At 39.2% G+C, this 16,736-nt stretch overlaps 1 protein-coding gene across 2 annotated transcripts in view; it reads left to right on the top strand.

Moving 5' to 3' along the window:
- necab2 (N-terminal EF-hand calcium binding protein 2) overlaps positions 1 to 16,379 on the top strand; it is a 148,652-nt gene extending 132,273 nt beyond the window's left edge. For both annotated transcript variants that reach the window (XM_041996217.1, XM_041996216.1), the window contains 4 exons: positions 6,651 to 6,763; positions 15,154 to 15,231; positions 15,887 to 15,978; positions 16,248 to 16,379. In XM_041996217.1, the coding sequence (XP_041852151.1) occupies positions 6,651 to 6,763; positions 15,154 to 15,231; positions 15,887 to 15,978; positions 16,248 to 16,276 (312 nt within the window). In that variant the 3' untranslated portion in view covers positions 16,277 to 16,379. The remainder of the gene's footprint in view (positions 1 to 6,650; positions 6,764 to 15,153; positions 15,232 to 15,886; positions 15,979 to 16,247) is intronic.
- Positions 16,380 to 16,736: the final 357 nt, after the last annotated feature.

The raw sequence follows: 16,736 nt of genomic DNA, 5'->3' as shown, positions 1-16,736 counted from the left end.
AGTGTGCACAGTCTGAGTTTGCACAGTTTTTACTACTTCCACTGGGATTCTTTGAATCATGAGCCAGAGCTAAAAACGCATAATGCTAGCAGCTGGTGGCAGCAGAAGGAAAAAAGGAGGGTTAAATAAGCAGGAAAATAGAGAAATCAATAACATTTTTACAAGTCTATGAACCCAGTTCATCATTCAGCAGTTTCTCCAATCAAACAAGACTCTGAGTCAGTAGTATTGTGAACAGACATATTTACACACAGTGTGCAGTAAAGACCAGATTTTTATTTCTTTTTTAATGAGTGCAAGGTGAAGTACTATTACATGACCCTGTTGCTGACAATACACATTTACACACATGTGGAATAGCTTATGGAGATCAGATGTCACATATATGGAGAAATCAATGCTGTTTTTACCTGATATAAAGTGATAAACTGAGATCTGCTGAGAGGAACCTTTTTTTTATTTCTACAGGGAACTTCCATTCATTCTGTTTAGACCATATTAAAACATTTTTTGACTATGTTGGCTTTTTTTTTAAAGGGCACCCAGCCTTTTTCTATGACTTGACTCATCCAGTTGTATACTATATTTTATTGTTAAAATATTAATTTTATGCATTATGTTATTAATTGTGGGGCTGGGTATCGTCACATAAAACATTAAAAGCATTGCAGCAGGGTGCAGGAAGCAATAACAAGGGCATTAAAAACAAGCTTTAAAATAAATTAAAGAAATTAAATAGAACAGAAAGAAAAAAAAGCTCAAATAAAATAGATAAAATGCAAGAAATAAAGTTCCAGTGGTGGGAATTTAACAGTTGTTTTGATAAAAGGCAGCAAATAGAAAAGTTTTAACTCTGATTTAAAACTGCTGAGAGTTTCAGCAGACCTGCAGTTTTCTGGGAGTTTGTTCCTCATGTGAGAAGCATAAAAGCTGAACGCTGCCACTCCATGTTTAGTTCTGACTCTGGGAACAGAAGGTAGATTTGACCCTGATGACCTGAGGGATCTGGTTGGTTCATGACAAACCTGAAGATCCTGAATGTCTTTTGGTCCTAAACCATTCAGTGCTTTGTAAACTAACAGCAGTCAGTTCTTCGACAGACAGGAAGCCAGTGTAAAGATCTGAGAACTGGAGTTATATGATCCACTTTCTTGGTCTTAGTCAGAACTCGAGCAGCAGCGTTCTGGACTAACAGCAGCTGTCTGATGGACTTTTTAAGGAGACCTGTGAAGACAGCATTACAGTAGTCCAGTCTAGTAAAGATAAATGTATGGACAAGTTTTTCTAAATCCTGCTGAGTCATCAGTCCTTCAATCCTCGATATGTTCTTTAAATGATAACAGGTCGACTTCACAACTGTCTTATGCTAAAATTCAGGTCTGAGTTCAGGACTACTCCCAAATTTCTGGCTTGGTGGGTAGTTTTTAACTTTGCTGTTTGAAGCTGAAAACTGACTTTTAATCTTTCTTCTTTGACTCCAAAAACTATTATTTCAGTTTTGTCTTCATTTAACTGAAGGACGTTCTGGCACATCCCATCTTTAATTTGATTGATGCAGTCGATCAGTGATCAGTCAAACTGTAGTCTTCTGGTGAGATGGTTATGTAGATTTGTGTGTCATCAGCATAACTGTGGTAACATATTTTGTTGTTTTCATCTCCGGATTTATTTAATATTAATCAATTCAAATCGATAAATCAACTTTTTTAAACCAGCCTTAATTAATTGTAAATATATATATAACATATATATGTCTGTCTTTTTTATAAAAAGTACAGAATGTACAAGAGTAAGTTAAGACATAAATGTGTTATTCTGTTTGCTTCCTGACAACAGCTTTCATATACCAACCTCTTGGCTTTATTGTAGGTTTTAAGAAATAATTAACCTGTTATCTTGAGAAAACAAAACTGTTTTTAAAGTAACAAAATAAATTATTCTGCTATCACAAGAAAATAATCCTTGTTATCTTGAGGTAATGAGATAGTTTCTTCTAATTGTGAGATAACAACAAAAAATGTTTCAAGCATTGGCTTCTTTTCTTCATTAGCTTCTTCGGCATTGAGCTTCCATCCCTTACGATATATAGTAGATAAGAATTTATGATTGACATTTTGACCAGCACTATGAAATGACTGACTCACGACATAGTAGACCACCTAAACACAGTGTCCATCACCTGCTGCTAGTAGCATATGTGCATATGTTTTATTGAGTTGCTTTCTTGTGTGCTGTGTTTTATGTGTGTTGCCTTCTTAGCCAGATCTCAAAAAAAAGGTGATAGTCTCAAGAGACTTCCTGGTTAAATAAAAAAAATAAGTACCAGATATATAAAGAAATCCAAAAGGTTTGTCATTAATCTAGCTAAAATGTCACTATTTTACTGTTTTATTACATGTTTGATAACAAACATAACGGTTGCTTGTAGTATTTCTACTAATTTGTCCTCTCCTGCTCTTATGACAAGGTCCCAAAATGTACTACATTTTTGTTTTCAGCCAACATCAGTCCTAACAAAGTCCTATTTCAACTAACCACAAGCCTGTAGCTTAAGAAGATTCAAAATACCTCAAATCAACTTAATCCAACCATTCTGTACAAACCCCAGTGTCGAAACCACAGGTTGTAGATTTTATGGGAGTTTTGTGCTCTGACTATTTCATGGGTGAAAACTGTGACTTCTTGGAGCTTCTACTTGTTTCCTGTACTCCTCAAACAACAAACCAAGCTGTTTCTATTCTGTTTTCTAAAATAAGTTCATTTTACACACACCAGTCGGTTTCTTCTTCTAATCTAACTCAAGACAGCTGGTTAGTAAACTTTACCACAATGGTTATTTGAAAACATGAAAACGCTCTTTTAGTTCATGCATAATTAACGACAAATTATCTTATAGTACATAGATAATCTATTAGTTTATAGATGTAAGTAATGCTATGGAGGAAAGACAAGAAGTAAGTCAAGTCATTCTTGGATTGCAGCATCTGATCTGTCTGCTTTTCTATGACTTTGTTATATTCTCAGATAAGTGTGGTTTACCTGGGCTGTTATCCACATCCATATGAGTTTGACGTTGACCATTAACTCGCAGCGGGAGTTGGTCCAGATTTATCACCTCTGCAGGGCCACAGAGTCAGAGGGGAGCAGATGTAATCGCAGTGATTTGGTCAGGGAGGCAGGATGGTTAATGGAGTGGTGGTGATTAGATTAACACAGACTCCTGATCAATGTAGTGTTTCTAATTGAGTTGGTGGGATGTTCGTGGATGTGTGTGTGTGTGTGCGTGTGTGTTCATGTCTTTAGGTACTGTAGGCAGTAGATGGGTTATAAGTCTGCCAGGTTTTATCACCTTTATGGGTACTTCATGCTTACATGCCCATGCTATCATTGCCTCGTAAATTACATACACACACAACAAAAGTCTGCAGCGAGAGCCACGTGTTCATTCATGCAGTTTAATGTTGCAGCCGTGCTTTGCTTCATGACAGCAATTTAAGTTAATGGCAGCCGATAAACAGTGATGTCAAGAGGAAAACAGTCATTACATGCCAGTAAAACAAAATATTGGATGTTCACTAGCACATGGGTGGATGCATTGTACGAGTTGCATACAACAGTTGCATAATGTGATATTTAATAACTTAACAGCAGCGTTAGGCACTTCCGAAATCAATTAGAGAGATTTTAATTACCGGGTGAAGGGGGTGGATTAAAACGGAGCAGCTTCCCCAGGGTTCAACTTCTAAAATAAACGGGGTTTTGCCACGTCTGTGTTTTGATGGAGAAGCAGAATGAGGGCAAAGGAGAGGCTGTAGCAGGAGGTGGAGGAGGAGGAGGAGGAGGAGGAGGAGCTTGAATAACTGGAAAAAGGCTGGTGCAAGGTAAAAGTGAAGTAAGTTTAAAAATAGCACAGAGCTGGGGTTGAGAGAAGCCCAAGTCACATTGTATTATATAGCTCTGGCAATTATAGGGACAGATGGCCGAGCAAATGTTTGATAGTATATTAAGGACTTCAGCATGTTTCCAGGTTTTTAATTTAATTTTTTATTTTTATAATTTATTATTAATTTATATTTATCTTATTATTTTAAGCTTGTTACATTCTGTCACTTCTGCTTCATACAATATTTTGCTGGAAATTACTTTTTAGTGGGAGTGTCGTGCTAACACTAAAAGCTTCATAAAAAAAAATGAATAATAGATGAGGAAATGATGACCCAACAGTCTTTTTGTGCTCATAGATGCTGTCTGTGGGCATCTCTGTGTGTGTGACCATGTGTATTGTATTTATTGTGAGACACTGCTTGAGTTATCTGGGTCACAGCGAATTAATTTTTAATTTTACTGTAGTAAGCCACAGTAACAATGACACATGCACAGCTGAAGATGGCTACAGCTTACCACATCTGATCGAGTTTGTTTCGTGGTTAAAAAAAAAAAAACTAAATGCACAGCAATAACAAATAATCCTCCAGGATTCAACAGTAAATTTAAATGGACTGCATTCAGCTTTGTTGGCCACTCAAAGCACTTTACAGGTCGCATTCACCCCTTCACACCAACATTCACGCAGGGCTTTTTCCATACGTTGAACACATTTCTCTATTTAACACACACGCACACATCAGGGTCACTGTAGAGTTCAGTATCTGGCCCGAGGACACATTGCCATGTGGAAGAAGTCAGTTATTGAATGCAAGAGAAGCTGTGCATTTTCTCACACAACAACACACACTTACAGGTCAGTGGAGATGCTGTCATTCATCTGCCCAGAGAGCCCCATCAAAACATTTCTATAGGCTGTGTGACGTGAACTGTGGAGGAGCACTCTGTCACATGTCCAGTTTTACATCAGTGTCACAGGAAAAAGTACCACAGGAGAAGTTTACCTACTGGCTTTCTTTCCAAAAAGACTCTGATGTGTGGAGCATGTATAGTGTGATCTATATCATAAAAACACTTCATTTCATTTGACATCAAAAGTATGTTTATGTATAGTCTACTCAGTCACATCTGGTTGGAAATTAACATTACAAACATCAGTATAAATTATATTTAAAAGTAAAGAGAAAAAACTATTAGGCATTGATAAGCAAATACATTTTTAAAAATATTTTTAATAGCATGTTTGATGTAAAATATAATTCAATTCAGCTGTATTTGTATAGTACAATTCATGATAAACTCTACCTCATATATCAAATTTATGTAATTCACATTAGACATCAAACTAATCCATTAAAAAATAAATTTAAAAAAGATGTGTAGTTAAGGAAACCATTTCACTGCATCAAATCTTCTCATTGATTCAGTCCCCCATCCTGAGCGCAGGAGTGTGAAACAGGTGAGAGGAAAAACTCCCTTTTAACAGGGAAAAAAAACTCCAGCAGATCCAGGAGGGACGGCCATCTGCCTGGACTGGTTGGAGTTTAGAGGACAGCAAAGAGGGTTCAATAAGCACCTCACTCTAAGCCAGAGATACCTGCTGAGCAGGAGAAAAACAGAAATACAAATTGATGAAAGCAGTGATGTCATACACTCTCTGGTCACTTTATTAGGTCCATCTTACTTGTACCAAGTTGGACCCCCTTCGCTTCAGAACTGCCTTAATTCTTGGTGTGATAGATTAAACAAGGTGGTGGAAACCTTCCTCAGAGGTTTTGCTCCATCTTGTCATGACGGCATCATACAGTTGCTGCATCCATGATGAGAATCTCCAGTTCCGCCACATCCTAAAGCTGCTCTACTGGACTGAGATCTGGTGACTGATCTCACCAGTGAGTCCAGTGAGTCCAGTGAATATGAGTTCACTGGACAATGAGTCCAGTGAACTCATTGTCATGTTCTAGAAAGCAGGTGGAGATGATCTGAGCTTTGTGACATGGTGCATTATCCTGCTGGAAGTAGCATCAGAAGATGCTACACTGTGGTCATAAAGGGATGGACATGGTCAGCAACTATACTCAGGTAGGATGTGGTGGTTGAACCAGGCCATGTTGGTACTAAAAAGTGAGCCAAGAAAACATCCCCCACACCATTAGCAGCAGCAGCCTGAAGCGTTGATCCAAGGCAGGATGGATCCATGTTTTCATGTTGTTTCCATCAAATTCTGATCCTAGCATCTTAATGTGGAACTAAAATGGAGACTCATCATACCAGAAACATTTCTCCATCTTCTATTGTCCAGTGTTGGTGAGTCTGTGTGAATTGTAGCCTCAGTTTCCTGTTCTTCGCTGAAAGGAGGCACCCGGTGTTGTTTTCTGCTGCTGTAGCTCCTGCTGCTGAGAGAATATTTACACCTGAAGAGTAAAGACAGCAGAAAGGCGTTCAGTGCATCATGGGATGTCTCCCAGTAGCCTGAAACTGTAGCAGCATAAATACAGGAATGGCTGTGGGTCACCTGAACTAGCCCTTTATATAAGCTATATCTAAAAGGAAAGTTTTAGGCCTAATCTTGAAAGCAGAGAGGGTGTTTTCATCCTGATTAAAACCAGGAGCTGGTTCCATTAGAGAAGGGCCTGATAACTGAAGCTGTGGTCATGTCTTGGTTACTCAGAGTTTCATATGTGACAATCATTTTAAATCTGGATCTAACCAATGAAGAATAAAATGAAGTATAAACATACCACTATGTCTCTCTTCCTTTCCAGTCCTTGCTGCTGATTCGTCAGGAGATGGTGGTGTCCCAGAAGAAGCTCGGAGAGTTCTGCGAGGCCCTGAAGCAGTACCTGAAGAACGTGTCCGCTCAGAGAGACTGCTTCCAGTAAGTCTCATTAATGCCTCACATTTTTACAACCCTCCTGAATATTTCATGTGCTCCGTTTTTCTGTCAGAACATTGTTCCTCACTTTATTTAGTACTACATCACACATTTCCTCCTCTGGTCTCTGGTTTTGTCAGGTTTGTGTGTGTAGGTTTGCTCCAGCTTATACAACAAAACCAGGGTGATGTCTGCTTTGAGTTGGTATTTCATCATTATGCCTGAGGAAGATGCAACTCCCAGGTGGTTAAAATCACTGAAATACTAAAACAGTGCTGCATACCCTATACGTAATATATAAAAGCTGTCTGCTATACATATGCTGTAACTATTAGGAACCTCCTGTGCCTCCCACTCGGAGCCTCGAGATGCTGGGAAACACTAATATCCAGAGAGATTTCTCCAAGTCCCAGACTTAATATGCTGCGTGTATTGTCCAGAGTCATATTCAGTTTTTTGTTTTTTTTTGCCCTTGGCAAAACTATAAGGTTTTGGCTCTCCTGCATGACTTTTTATATTACACTGGAGTTTGGACTGGAGGTAAAAGGTCTCCAGAAAGGACAAAGCTGTGCTATAAATCCTAACAGAACAAAATGCTTTATACATAATGATTTGGAGAGCCACTAAACACAAAAATCTTCATTACAGGGTCCAACAAAATGAAAATTGAGTGAAAAAAGCTGTAAATGAAACACTGAAACATTCTTACCTTTGCAGTGAAAATGGCTCATTGATTAGCAAAGAGTTGTCCTTAATGGTGATCAGAACAACTGAGAGGTGAAGTTTAAAGTTTCTAAATCACATTTTAAATCATATTGTCGGTAACGTCAGGGCTGTTCTTCAAGACCTCAGAATATTACACAGAAATCCTTGGTGACAGTGAATTTCCTGAGCTTTATTTATGCTAACGGCAGCTTGATTTGAACACATGGAGAATCTGAAAATGTTGTAATGTTATCAAAAATCCAAGGGAGACATTTTTCATTTGTAAATATATTTTCATTTTTGTATTTCAAACTATTAAAACAATCCTAAAAAAGTTGGGACAGGCATGATTTTACCTCTTGGTAACGTTGTCATTCATTACTGAGGCAATGAGGATACAAAGCATCCTGTTCTTCCTGCTAGCTCCTCATAAAGTACACTATAGTACAGGATCATTTTCTAAACATTATCTACAGATCAGGACCCTCATTTATCAGCTGTGCTTACACACATGGAAAAACATTTCCAAGCAAAGTGTGTAACTTGTATATTTAGCAATGTGTTTGTATACTGGAACAGCTCTGACCTGCTTACACATAGTCCAGGGGCAGAACAGGGAGACTGTAAATAGGTTTGCTGCTGTCACAACCATCTCAAAATCCACAAATATTTCTGTCTAAACAAAACAATAATCACTGAATTAGCAATCGTGTTTATGCCGAGGCAAAAGACCCCTTTGATGAGAACTGATCATCACTGATCAGGAGCATGTCTTCAGATAACGTGCTGATCTGAGAGCGACTTCCGATCAGAAACACTCCCCAAAAGAGATCATATTAAATTTGTGGTGTGATTTGGGACCTGTGTTACAGAGATGTTACCAGCATAAAAACTATTCTGGTGCACGTCCAAGTGGGTTTTAGGTCAATGATGTGATACAGGAGAAATGTTGGGCATTTCCCAATCATCCAATCATCACTGAGCTGGATTACAGCATCCGTGCTGGATGCAGTCTCCTCTCTGGACCCAAGATGCATCATCTTCAACCGAAGTCTGACTAGACAAAGCAGTATCTGCAATGACACTGCTGTATAGCAAAGCTTCCTATCGTTCCCGAGTATTGTTGAAGAATTTTTATTTTCTGCTTTTGTACTTTCATAAGTGTACTTCAAACATATTTTTAGCTTTTATTTGTGCAAAGCACATCAATAAAATGCTCCACATACAGAACTGTGGATCAAACTTGAATGAGTGAACAGCAATGTTTCCAGTCTTAGCCATCAGTCCAGGGAGGAGCACAAGCAATTTCCCTCCGACTCCTCAACGGATGTCACAGAGAAGGATGCCAACATGGAGCTTTGGAAGATGTGATTTATAACAGTTCATGCTTACCAGTGTATAAATGAGTGTATAAATGAGTGTCCAGTCCGGCACCTGAACCCTTTGCCTCCTCTTTTGGACCAGTTGCTTATAATAGTAAGACAGTTTTTGTCTTTTAGCCTGGCACATGCAGCATCTATATCTTCTAAAAATGAAATCAAAAGATTTAGAATAATGAACACGATTTATGTTTCCACGGTGTGACAGTCCATCACAGATGCCTCCAAGCCCGGAGGAGTCAGCTTTTCTGATTAGGAGATGCAAACCGCGGTATGTTTGGAAGTATTTAATGAAATCCGACTCAGATCTGACGGGATGCGAGTGTTTCTGTGAGATTTTGTTTAGACTGTGACTTTTGTGAACACCCCTCTGTTGATTTGAGCCCATTGGCAGGTTGGCAGTCTCAAACTTTGGTTTTAAGATGGACAGTGATTTTAAATTGGAATTGAAAATCAGCTCTGTAGTGAAGTTTTTTTCACATTAGGCAGCTAGCTAAGGTCAAATCTTTTCTTGAACCACGGCACTTTAAAACAGTAATCCATGCCTCATTGCATTTCAGCTGGTTTACTGTAACTCTCTTAATTTTGGGGTTAGCCATTCCTCCCCCGCACGTCTCCAGCTGGAGTATGTAAGAGGGAGCATGTAACCCCGATCCTGGCCTCCCTCCACTGGCTGCCAGTGCACTACACAGTTCATTTTAAGATAATTTTATTTGTTTTTAAATCTTTAAATGGTCTGGCCCCTGCTTACCTCTCTGAGCTACTCCACTCCTACGCTCTTGCTTGATGCCTCAGGTCAGCTGACCTGCTGCTCCTGGACATACCGAGGACCAAACCAAAGCTCAGAGGGAACAGATCTTTTTCAGTTGCCGGTCCAAAACTGTGGAAGGAGCTCCCTCTCCACATTAGACAATCTTCCTCAATTTCCATATTTAAAACTCATCTTAAAACCCATTCATGACACTCTGTTATAGTGGGCTGTGGTTTGTCTTTTTTATTGATTTTATATCTTTTTAATCTGTTTATTCTTTTAAAGTTGTCTATTTTTTTAAACAGTTTAAAACAATGAACAATTATTTTATTATATTATTTATTTTCCTGTTAATTGTTGTATTTTCTGTGTTGCTTTGTCTGTTTATGTACATCACTTTGTTGCAACTGTGGTTGTTTTAAAGAGCTGAGTTGAGTTCAGTAGACGGATTTTAAAACTGTTGTGTAATTCCAAGTGCATGAGATAGATGATGTCATTACAAGCAAAAACTCTTACCAACTTGGAAAAAACTGACAAATCTTTGAGTATCTACAATTCTTCTGCAAAAAACTAAAAAATTCACAAACCAACGTACACCATGACATCAGCCAATTTTGGTAATAACAGTTAAAAGCTACATATTCACGAACAACTAACTGTAACAATGTAATTATCAGTAACAACAACTTGGAGCTGAAGACAGAAGAAACGAAATGTAGAAAGAAATTAAATTAAGATGGACTACAGGTGGTACTGGGTGCAGCCATCTAAAAATCTGGAAACACTGGGTTCTCTGCAAGTTACGAGTTCTCCATTCAATAAAAATTTGGTGACTTCATCATTTCTGGCCAAAGTTCCTTCAGAAAACAACTTCAAAACAGTTTGTGTTACCATGTGAGTCCAGCAGAATCAGGATTAAAGAGACAAAAAAAAAACAACTCTTAGTTTTTTGGGAAAGTTCCTGGAACTTTTGGCAGAAAAGTATTTTGACAACTTATTTATTTATTAACCTTTATTTTACCAGGAAGTCCTTTGAGATAAAATCTTGGTTCTGAGGGAGACCTGGAAAAAAAGTCCTGTTTCTTTAGTCCAGGGGTAGGCAAGTTCAGTCCTCCAGAGCCGCAGTCCTGCAGGTTTTCAATGATTCTCTGCTCTAACACGTCTCATTCAAATTAAATTGATCCATCAGCTTATAAAGTTCTGCTCAGTGCCTCATTCATTTGAATCAGGTGTGTTGAAAGGGAAACATCTTAAACCTGCAGGACTACAGCTCTTGAGCCCTGAACTGAGGACCTGTTTGGACCAAGCAGAGCCCCAGTCGAAGCTGCTGCAGAAGACTTGTTTTTGTAGTTTGAAATAAAACTATGTTCAAGACCGATTTTAGTGGGAGATCATGTTAAAATTATTGATTTATAAATGATGCTGAGTATTTGAAGAATTGTCAGCACTCAGGATGATGCTAGCATTGCTAAACTTTCTTTTATTTCATGCTGTGTGGGAATTTTAACATCTGCAGCTCCAACTGATAAAAAAAAAAAACTAAGATCTGAGTCACACAATCACTCACAGCAAGTTCACACTTCATTCCTGGAGGAGAACAAGTATGAAATGTGGTGGTCAATAAAAAACACACAGGTGGACGGGGCAAGCAGCTGCAACAGTGCTGTGACGTCGCTGTTGTTTTTTTCTTGGTTTTGACTGATTTAAAATCCTCAGCTGTTGTTGTATCTGTGCCAGCACAGTGTTTGTAGCTCAACTAAATAATGCATTAGGGGAAGAGGGTGTGTTGTTGTAGGAAGCCAGCTCATTACTTGTGCTGTCTTGATCTCTCACATGCCACTGCATACCTTCCCTCATTTAAACTTTTACAAACTACCTGTAATTTATTATGTTTATTCTATATTTACTTCTGTCTTCATTATCTTTAGGGTGCATGTATGCTGCACGCATGAACACTTTGTTATAGCTGCATCAGAGCTTGCAAAACCCAAGTTATTGCTTCTGTATCCCTATGGGGGGATGTAAAGCAGGTAGCAGTGCCCACACTGCTCTCTACAGGTTCAGAGAAGAATTGCACAGATACGTCACCGTCATAGACTGTCCATTTTCATTTATCATCAATTTAGTGTATATTATGAAACTTTTGCAATAATTTAAGAAGTATAATGTATATTTAAAACATAATTAATGCGATGAACTAAGCATAATTATGATCGTGAAATAATCAAAACGATTATAGGTGACTAATCTTTTTTCATTTTTAATGTTATGATAGCTAAGTTCTATTTTAATGCCTCTTATTCAGCTGCCTGCATCTGTAGGCAACATAATAAAACACACAAGCCAAATATCTTTATAACAAGGCTGCACAAAGCTGCCTGAATAACTATGATGCATGTGTGCATTATCAATATTAGCAGCTAGCTGCTTAGTTCAGTATTCACTGAGCTATATCAAATCAAATCTTTAGTTATAAAGTGCTTTTCATGCCAAAGTGCTTTTCATGATAAAAACAATTCATGCATATTAAAATAAAACAAGCTTTCACATACCAAAATAGATAACAAAGCAATTCAAAAACACACTCATTATAGTCTGTTTCACATACAGTCACACACACACACATGCATGCACACACAAACAAAAAGTTTGAACCAGCTCGATGCAAAAAGAACAGGCAGGTTACGACCAACAAAAATTGTAGACCAAATAAACTGTTATGAGAAAATTATTTATTTGAATGAAACTTCAATAACTAAGAAGAACAGAAAAGATTGTTTCATAACTGGAATCTTGTTTAGAAGTGGCAGGAAACATATTACGAGATGAAGTGGATGCAGCTCAATCTCCGTTCATGCTTCAGGCTTTTTCTCTCCGCTCTGCAGAGAGAAGGTTCCCATTTCTTCTAAGGGATCAACGGTGGCTTCAGCGGTTGTTTGGATGGTTAGATGGTCGCTGTTCTTTAAACTTCCAAAAGAAAACCTTACCTCTGAAAAATGAAGGGGTGAAAATGCCTAAATTGTACCACTTTTTTACTAGTACATTTTTACTGTCAGTTTAAGACAGAAAACATGATCACAAAAGCAAACATCTGACATTCGTTTTTCTCCTCTCCGAGGATGAGCTGGAGAAAGTTGTTGGATCCAGGAAGGCCTGGATAAAATGATGGAGTCACTGGAAACTGAACTCTTTAATCCTCATGGTTTAGTTCCCCATGCAAGGATGTTCGTGACAAAAAAAGACAGAAAACTATCAGCTAAAGGAAAGGCATGAGCAGATTGAGGATGGAGTGATCTTTGGTTACTGTCAATCACACCTGCATGCCTCATCTGTGCCTCAGAGCAGCAGATGGTTATCAGGCTGGAGGAGTCCAGTCAGCTGTTACCACGCTTTGTTTTGATTTTTTTGTCGCAGGACAAACATGTTCCTGTCACAGAATAATGAAGTCATTTAAAACACTGACTCTGCCTGAGAAGCTCTGCAGCCTAAACAGTTCAGTTGACACAGTAAAGTTAACACAAAGAGTATCATCCATCCTGAGGATTCTACACCAAGAAAAAATAAATAAATACAAATTAGATGTATGTTTATTCATCAAACTCATCTAACAAATAAACAAACTATTGTTAAGTTTTTAGAGAAGTCTGTGATCGCAGGTAAAAATTTCAATTTTAAAAATTAAATCTTCAAAATCAGAAATTATACTTGTTTTTGTCTGAAGAGGCAGCATTCAGAAGTTAAAGGGCAAGGATAGTTTGGTTTCAAAAGGTGCACAAATTGCACTGCACTGCCTTATTTCTATAAACACAGCTATCAGGTGGCCCACTTACAGCTAGAAAAACAGGCTCACGTGTGCCTTATTATCTTTTCATACCACGCTTCTGGTACAGGACACAGTTATCTCTCACCTCGCCTGCTGTAACGCTCTAACAGGTTTCACAGTGTGCAAAGATAAACCTCTACAGATGGTCCAGAACGTGGAGTTTCATTCTCCATCAACCAAAAAATGGAAATGTGAATGGAAACAGTAAAAACTGATTGGGCATTAAGAAAAACTATGTACACGCTCTGCCATACAAAGCAGTATATAAAGGTGAGAAGGTATTTAACAGTCATGTAAATTATGGCATCAAGGTGCATATTTATGTTGCAAAAAAGCTGTGATTCAAATGTTAGGATCCAAACAGTCAGCAAGTCATCTCTCCTCCTCCCCCATTCTCCCAAAGTTGTGTTGTGCAGTCTAATGACTCAGAGGGACAAATGATTTCCTGAGTCTGTCTATGGAGCATCCATCTCTATGACAACAGCCTGCCACTCAGAGACAGAGAGTCTTAATCTGGGACTATCTTAGACAGAGTTCTCTGCTCTTTTTAAGGTAGCTGGATGGTGCATGAGGTCTTCCACTACTGCTGGCCAACAGGAGCAATATAAGATATTGCTGTATTTTTCATATTATACTGGTTTTATACTATTTGGTGGTATTATATATTTTAGCCATGCATGACTGGGTGTTAACTACAGATTCAACTGAATGAAAGAAAAACTAGAAGCACTCAGAGAGAGCAGAGCTCCACCAAGCCGTTGCAATTTTATTTTATTTATTTTTTATTTTTTTGTCTTAAGGGCAACTTGAGTGCAAGAAAGTTATGATTTAAACTACTCCAGGGGTGTGTTATATGGTCAAATGGCAGCTAATCTGTCAATGAGGATGGTACACAAAACTTTGTCAAAAGCTTTACTCAGATCGAGGAAAATGAAGACGGTCGGGAATCCAGAATCTAGATGTTGACATGGTCCACTTGGAAGCAGGGAGTCGATTTCGCGGCAGATGTGTCAACGCGATTCAGTGCTTCACAAGGCTTCGGTTCCATTATCCCTAGGAACCATCCCCGGGTACGGGCTCAGGTTGTAGACTTGCTGGAGAGTTTCCCTCATTCCCGTTGAACAGGATCTCAGGACTGTTGGGACCAGCTGGCTTCCTGGGGTGCAGTCTCTTCAACTCTGCTGTGATGGAATCAGACCTTTTGACAGGTGGACGTGGGGTAGGAGGGGAAGCTGGGAGATCACTTGCTGAGATAACTGAGTGGCTCTATTAAACACTCAACCAAAGAGCCCACTTAGATCATATTCAGCACCTTGTTGAAAACACGGTTCAAACATACTCCTTTGGAAGCACTGAGTTGGAGTTTGTTCTTTCCTGCCAAGAGAGGTCTATTAAAAAAGCCTCAATAAAAGCCGTCACAAACATCTGCCATTAACACCCATCTGGTCACACGCTGTTCACCTTTATAGAAGTCATTTTCCACTTTTTGGTGTAACATCAGTAGTGTGCAGGATGAGATTTATTTACATGATAACTGTCATCTTGTGTTTTCTGTCTTGTTGCATTTTATTTGTCCAATTCTTGGGACTTGTTTCCTTTTAGCTCATAAAGCCAACTCATCCACCCAGCTCCATCCTCCTCCTCATTTACTCCCCTCTGTTGCCTCTGTTATTACCTCCCTCCTCAAAAGTCAAACCAACGTAAATATGCATCTTATCCTCTCTTTCTGCTTCAGTGTGACTGCAGTGCGTCTGCCGGACGGTTTGTCCTTCGTCGTCTATGAGTTCTGGGACGGAGAGGAGGAGTGGAAGAGGTGAGTAAGTCAGAACTCCCTCTGGGTGATATCAGTCCCTCACGTTAATATAAAAAATGTTTAATGATTTCCTGAAACTCTTGGGCTCTAAATAAAAAATTGATCCAAAGCAACAGGCAGAATGAAACATCTGCAATTGAGCAGAGCCCAGTGCAGCGAAATGATTGATTCCCAATGCTGATCTACCTTAGAAGTATGAAAAGTCATTACAGAGTGAAGACATTCATATTGTTTGAGAGAAAAACCTTTGAGTCAGCATTCAGGCTCCTCTGAAAGGATTTTGCAGCTGAGCGTGCTGCTCCTGTCTGCCTCCATTTTTATTGATTGCTGATAAATAAAAAGAGCGCTAACTTCTCTTCCATTACAGTCAGGAGCCTGTTGGAAAAATTCCTTCTTCCACATTTAATTAGCATTCTTCATCATTCTTCATCTGCGTCAGGTCATTATGATTTAGTGATGGTGGAGGGGACGTGGAGAGGCTGCTGATGTGGCAGCAGCTGATCTGACTTTCTGCTCTGCTGCTCACAGCACCACGCTGCCATTAATATTTCAGGCCTTACAGTAAAGCTATGCACCGGGCTAAGAGGTTTGAGGCCAAGTGTGCTGTGCAAATGTGCGTGCATCTGTGTGTCTCACCCCAATTTTCTGATTCCAGGCACCTTCAGTCGGCTCCCAACAAAGCCTTTCAGCATGTGAAGGTGGACACACTGTGCCAGCCAGAGGCTGTGTCGTCTGTAGCCGTACCAGGTTAGTAAAAGGGCTACTAAATGGCTGCAAGTAAAGTTTATGTGCATTACTTTAAGACAAAAGTTCAACCGTTTCATTTTAATTCATTTTACTTGTCATGGGGAAATGTCAGTTTTTGAACCCAAGTGTAAAACATCCAGCAGCTGAATGATGAAGGGATGAGATAAAGATCAAAACCTTTAGCCTGGAAAAAGGTGCTTTAGATGTGATGATGTGCATCTTAATTTTCTCATGGTGGCCTGTACTCTTCCTGCTTTTTGTTTCTGCAGCCGCCTGGTGCAGTGTGAACAGAGACTGAGCATGAAGACACTCAACTACACGCCACGACTCCTGGACACTCCCCATTTCTTCTTTAACGTCCCCATCCAACCTGATACTGTCCCTCCCCCTCTCCCCCTTCCAACCCCCACACCCCCCCCCCAACTCTTTTTGTAAGTACATGTTTACATAGTGCAAATGAATGGTGTCAACTGCAGTAAAAACAAACGGTGCATTTTACAGCAAGAAAACTAGAAACATGTTTGCATCTTACTGTGGTAGTTCACTGGTTCAGGATGTTGGATTAGTTCATGTTTCGAGTAGCGTTGAGCCACTTCAGGGTGAAGTTTGTCATGTAGCCGGAGGACCCGGAGGTTGACTTTCTCATGTAGCGGTTACCGTTTTTGGGTTATCCATTCATAAAAGAACTATGTTTCTTTCACAAGTTTGGGTTGGAAGCCACGTAGACTGCTTGCTCTACGTTTCAGGAAGTAAAAGAT

The sequence above is a fragment of the Melanotaenia boesemani genome, chromosome 10 (genome assembly GCF_017639745.1).
Source record: "Melanotaenia boesemani isolate fMelBoe1 chromosome 10, fMelBoe1.pri, whole genome shotgun sequence".
NCBI lineage: Eukaryota > Metazoa > Chordata > Actinopteri > Atheriniformes > Melanotaeniidae > Melanotaenia > Melanotaenia boesemani.
The sequence above is the reverse complement of the archived record's forward strand: the minus strand, read 5'-3'. Positions and strand labels throughout refer to the sequence as shown.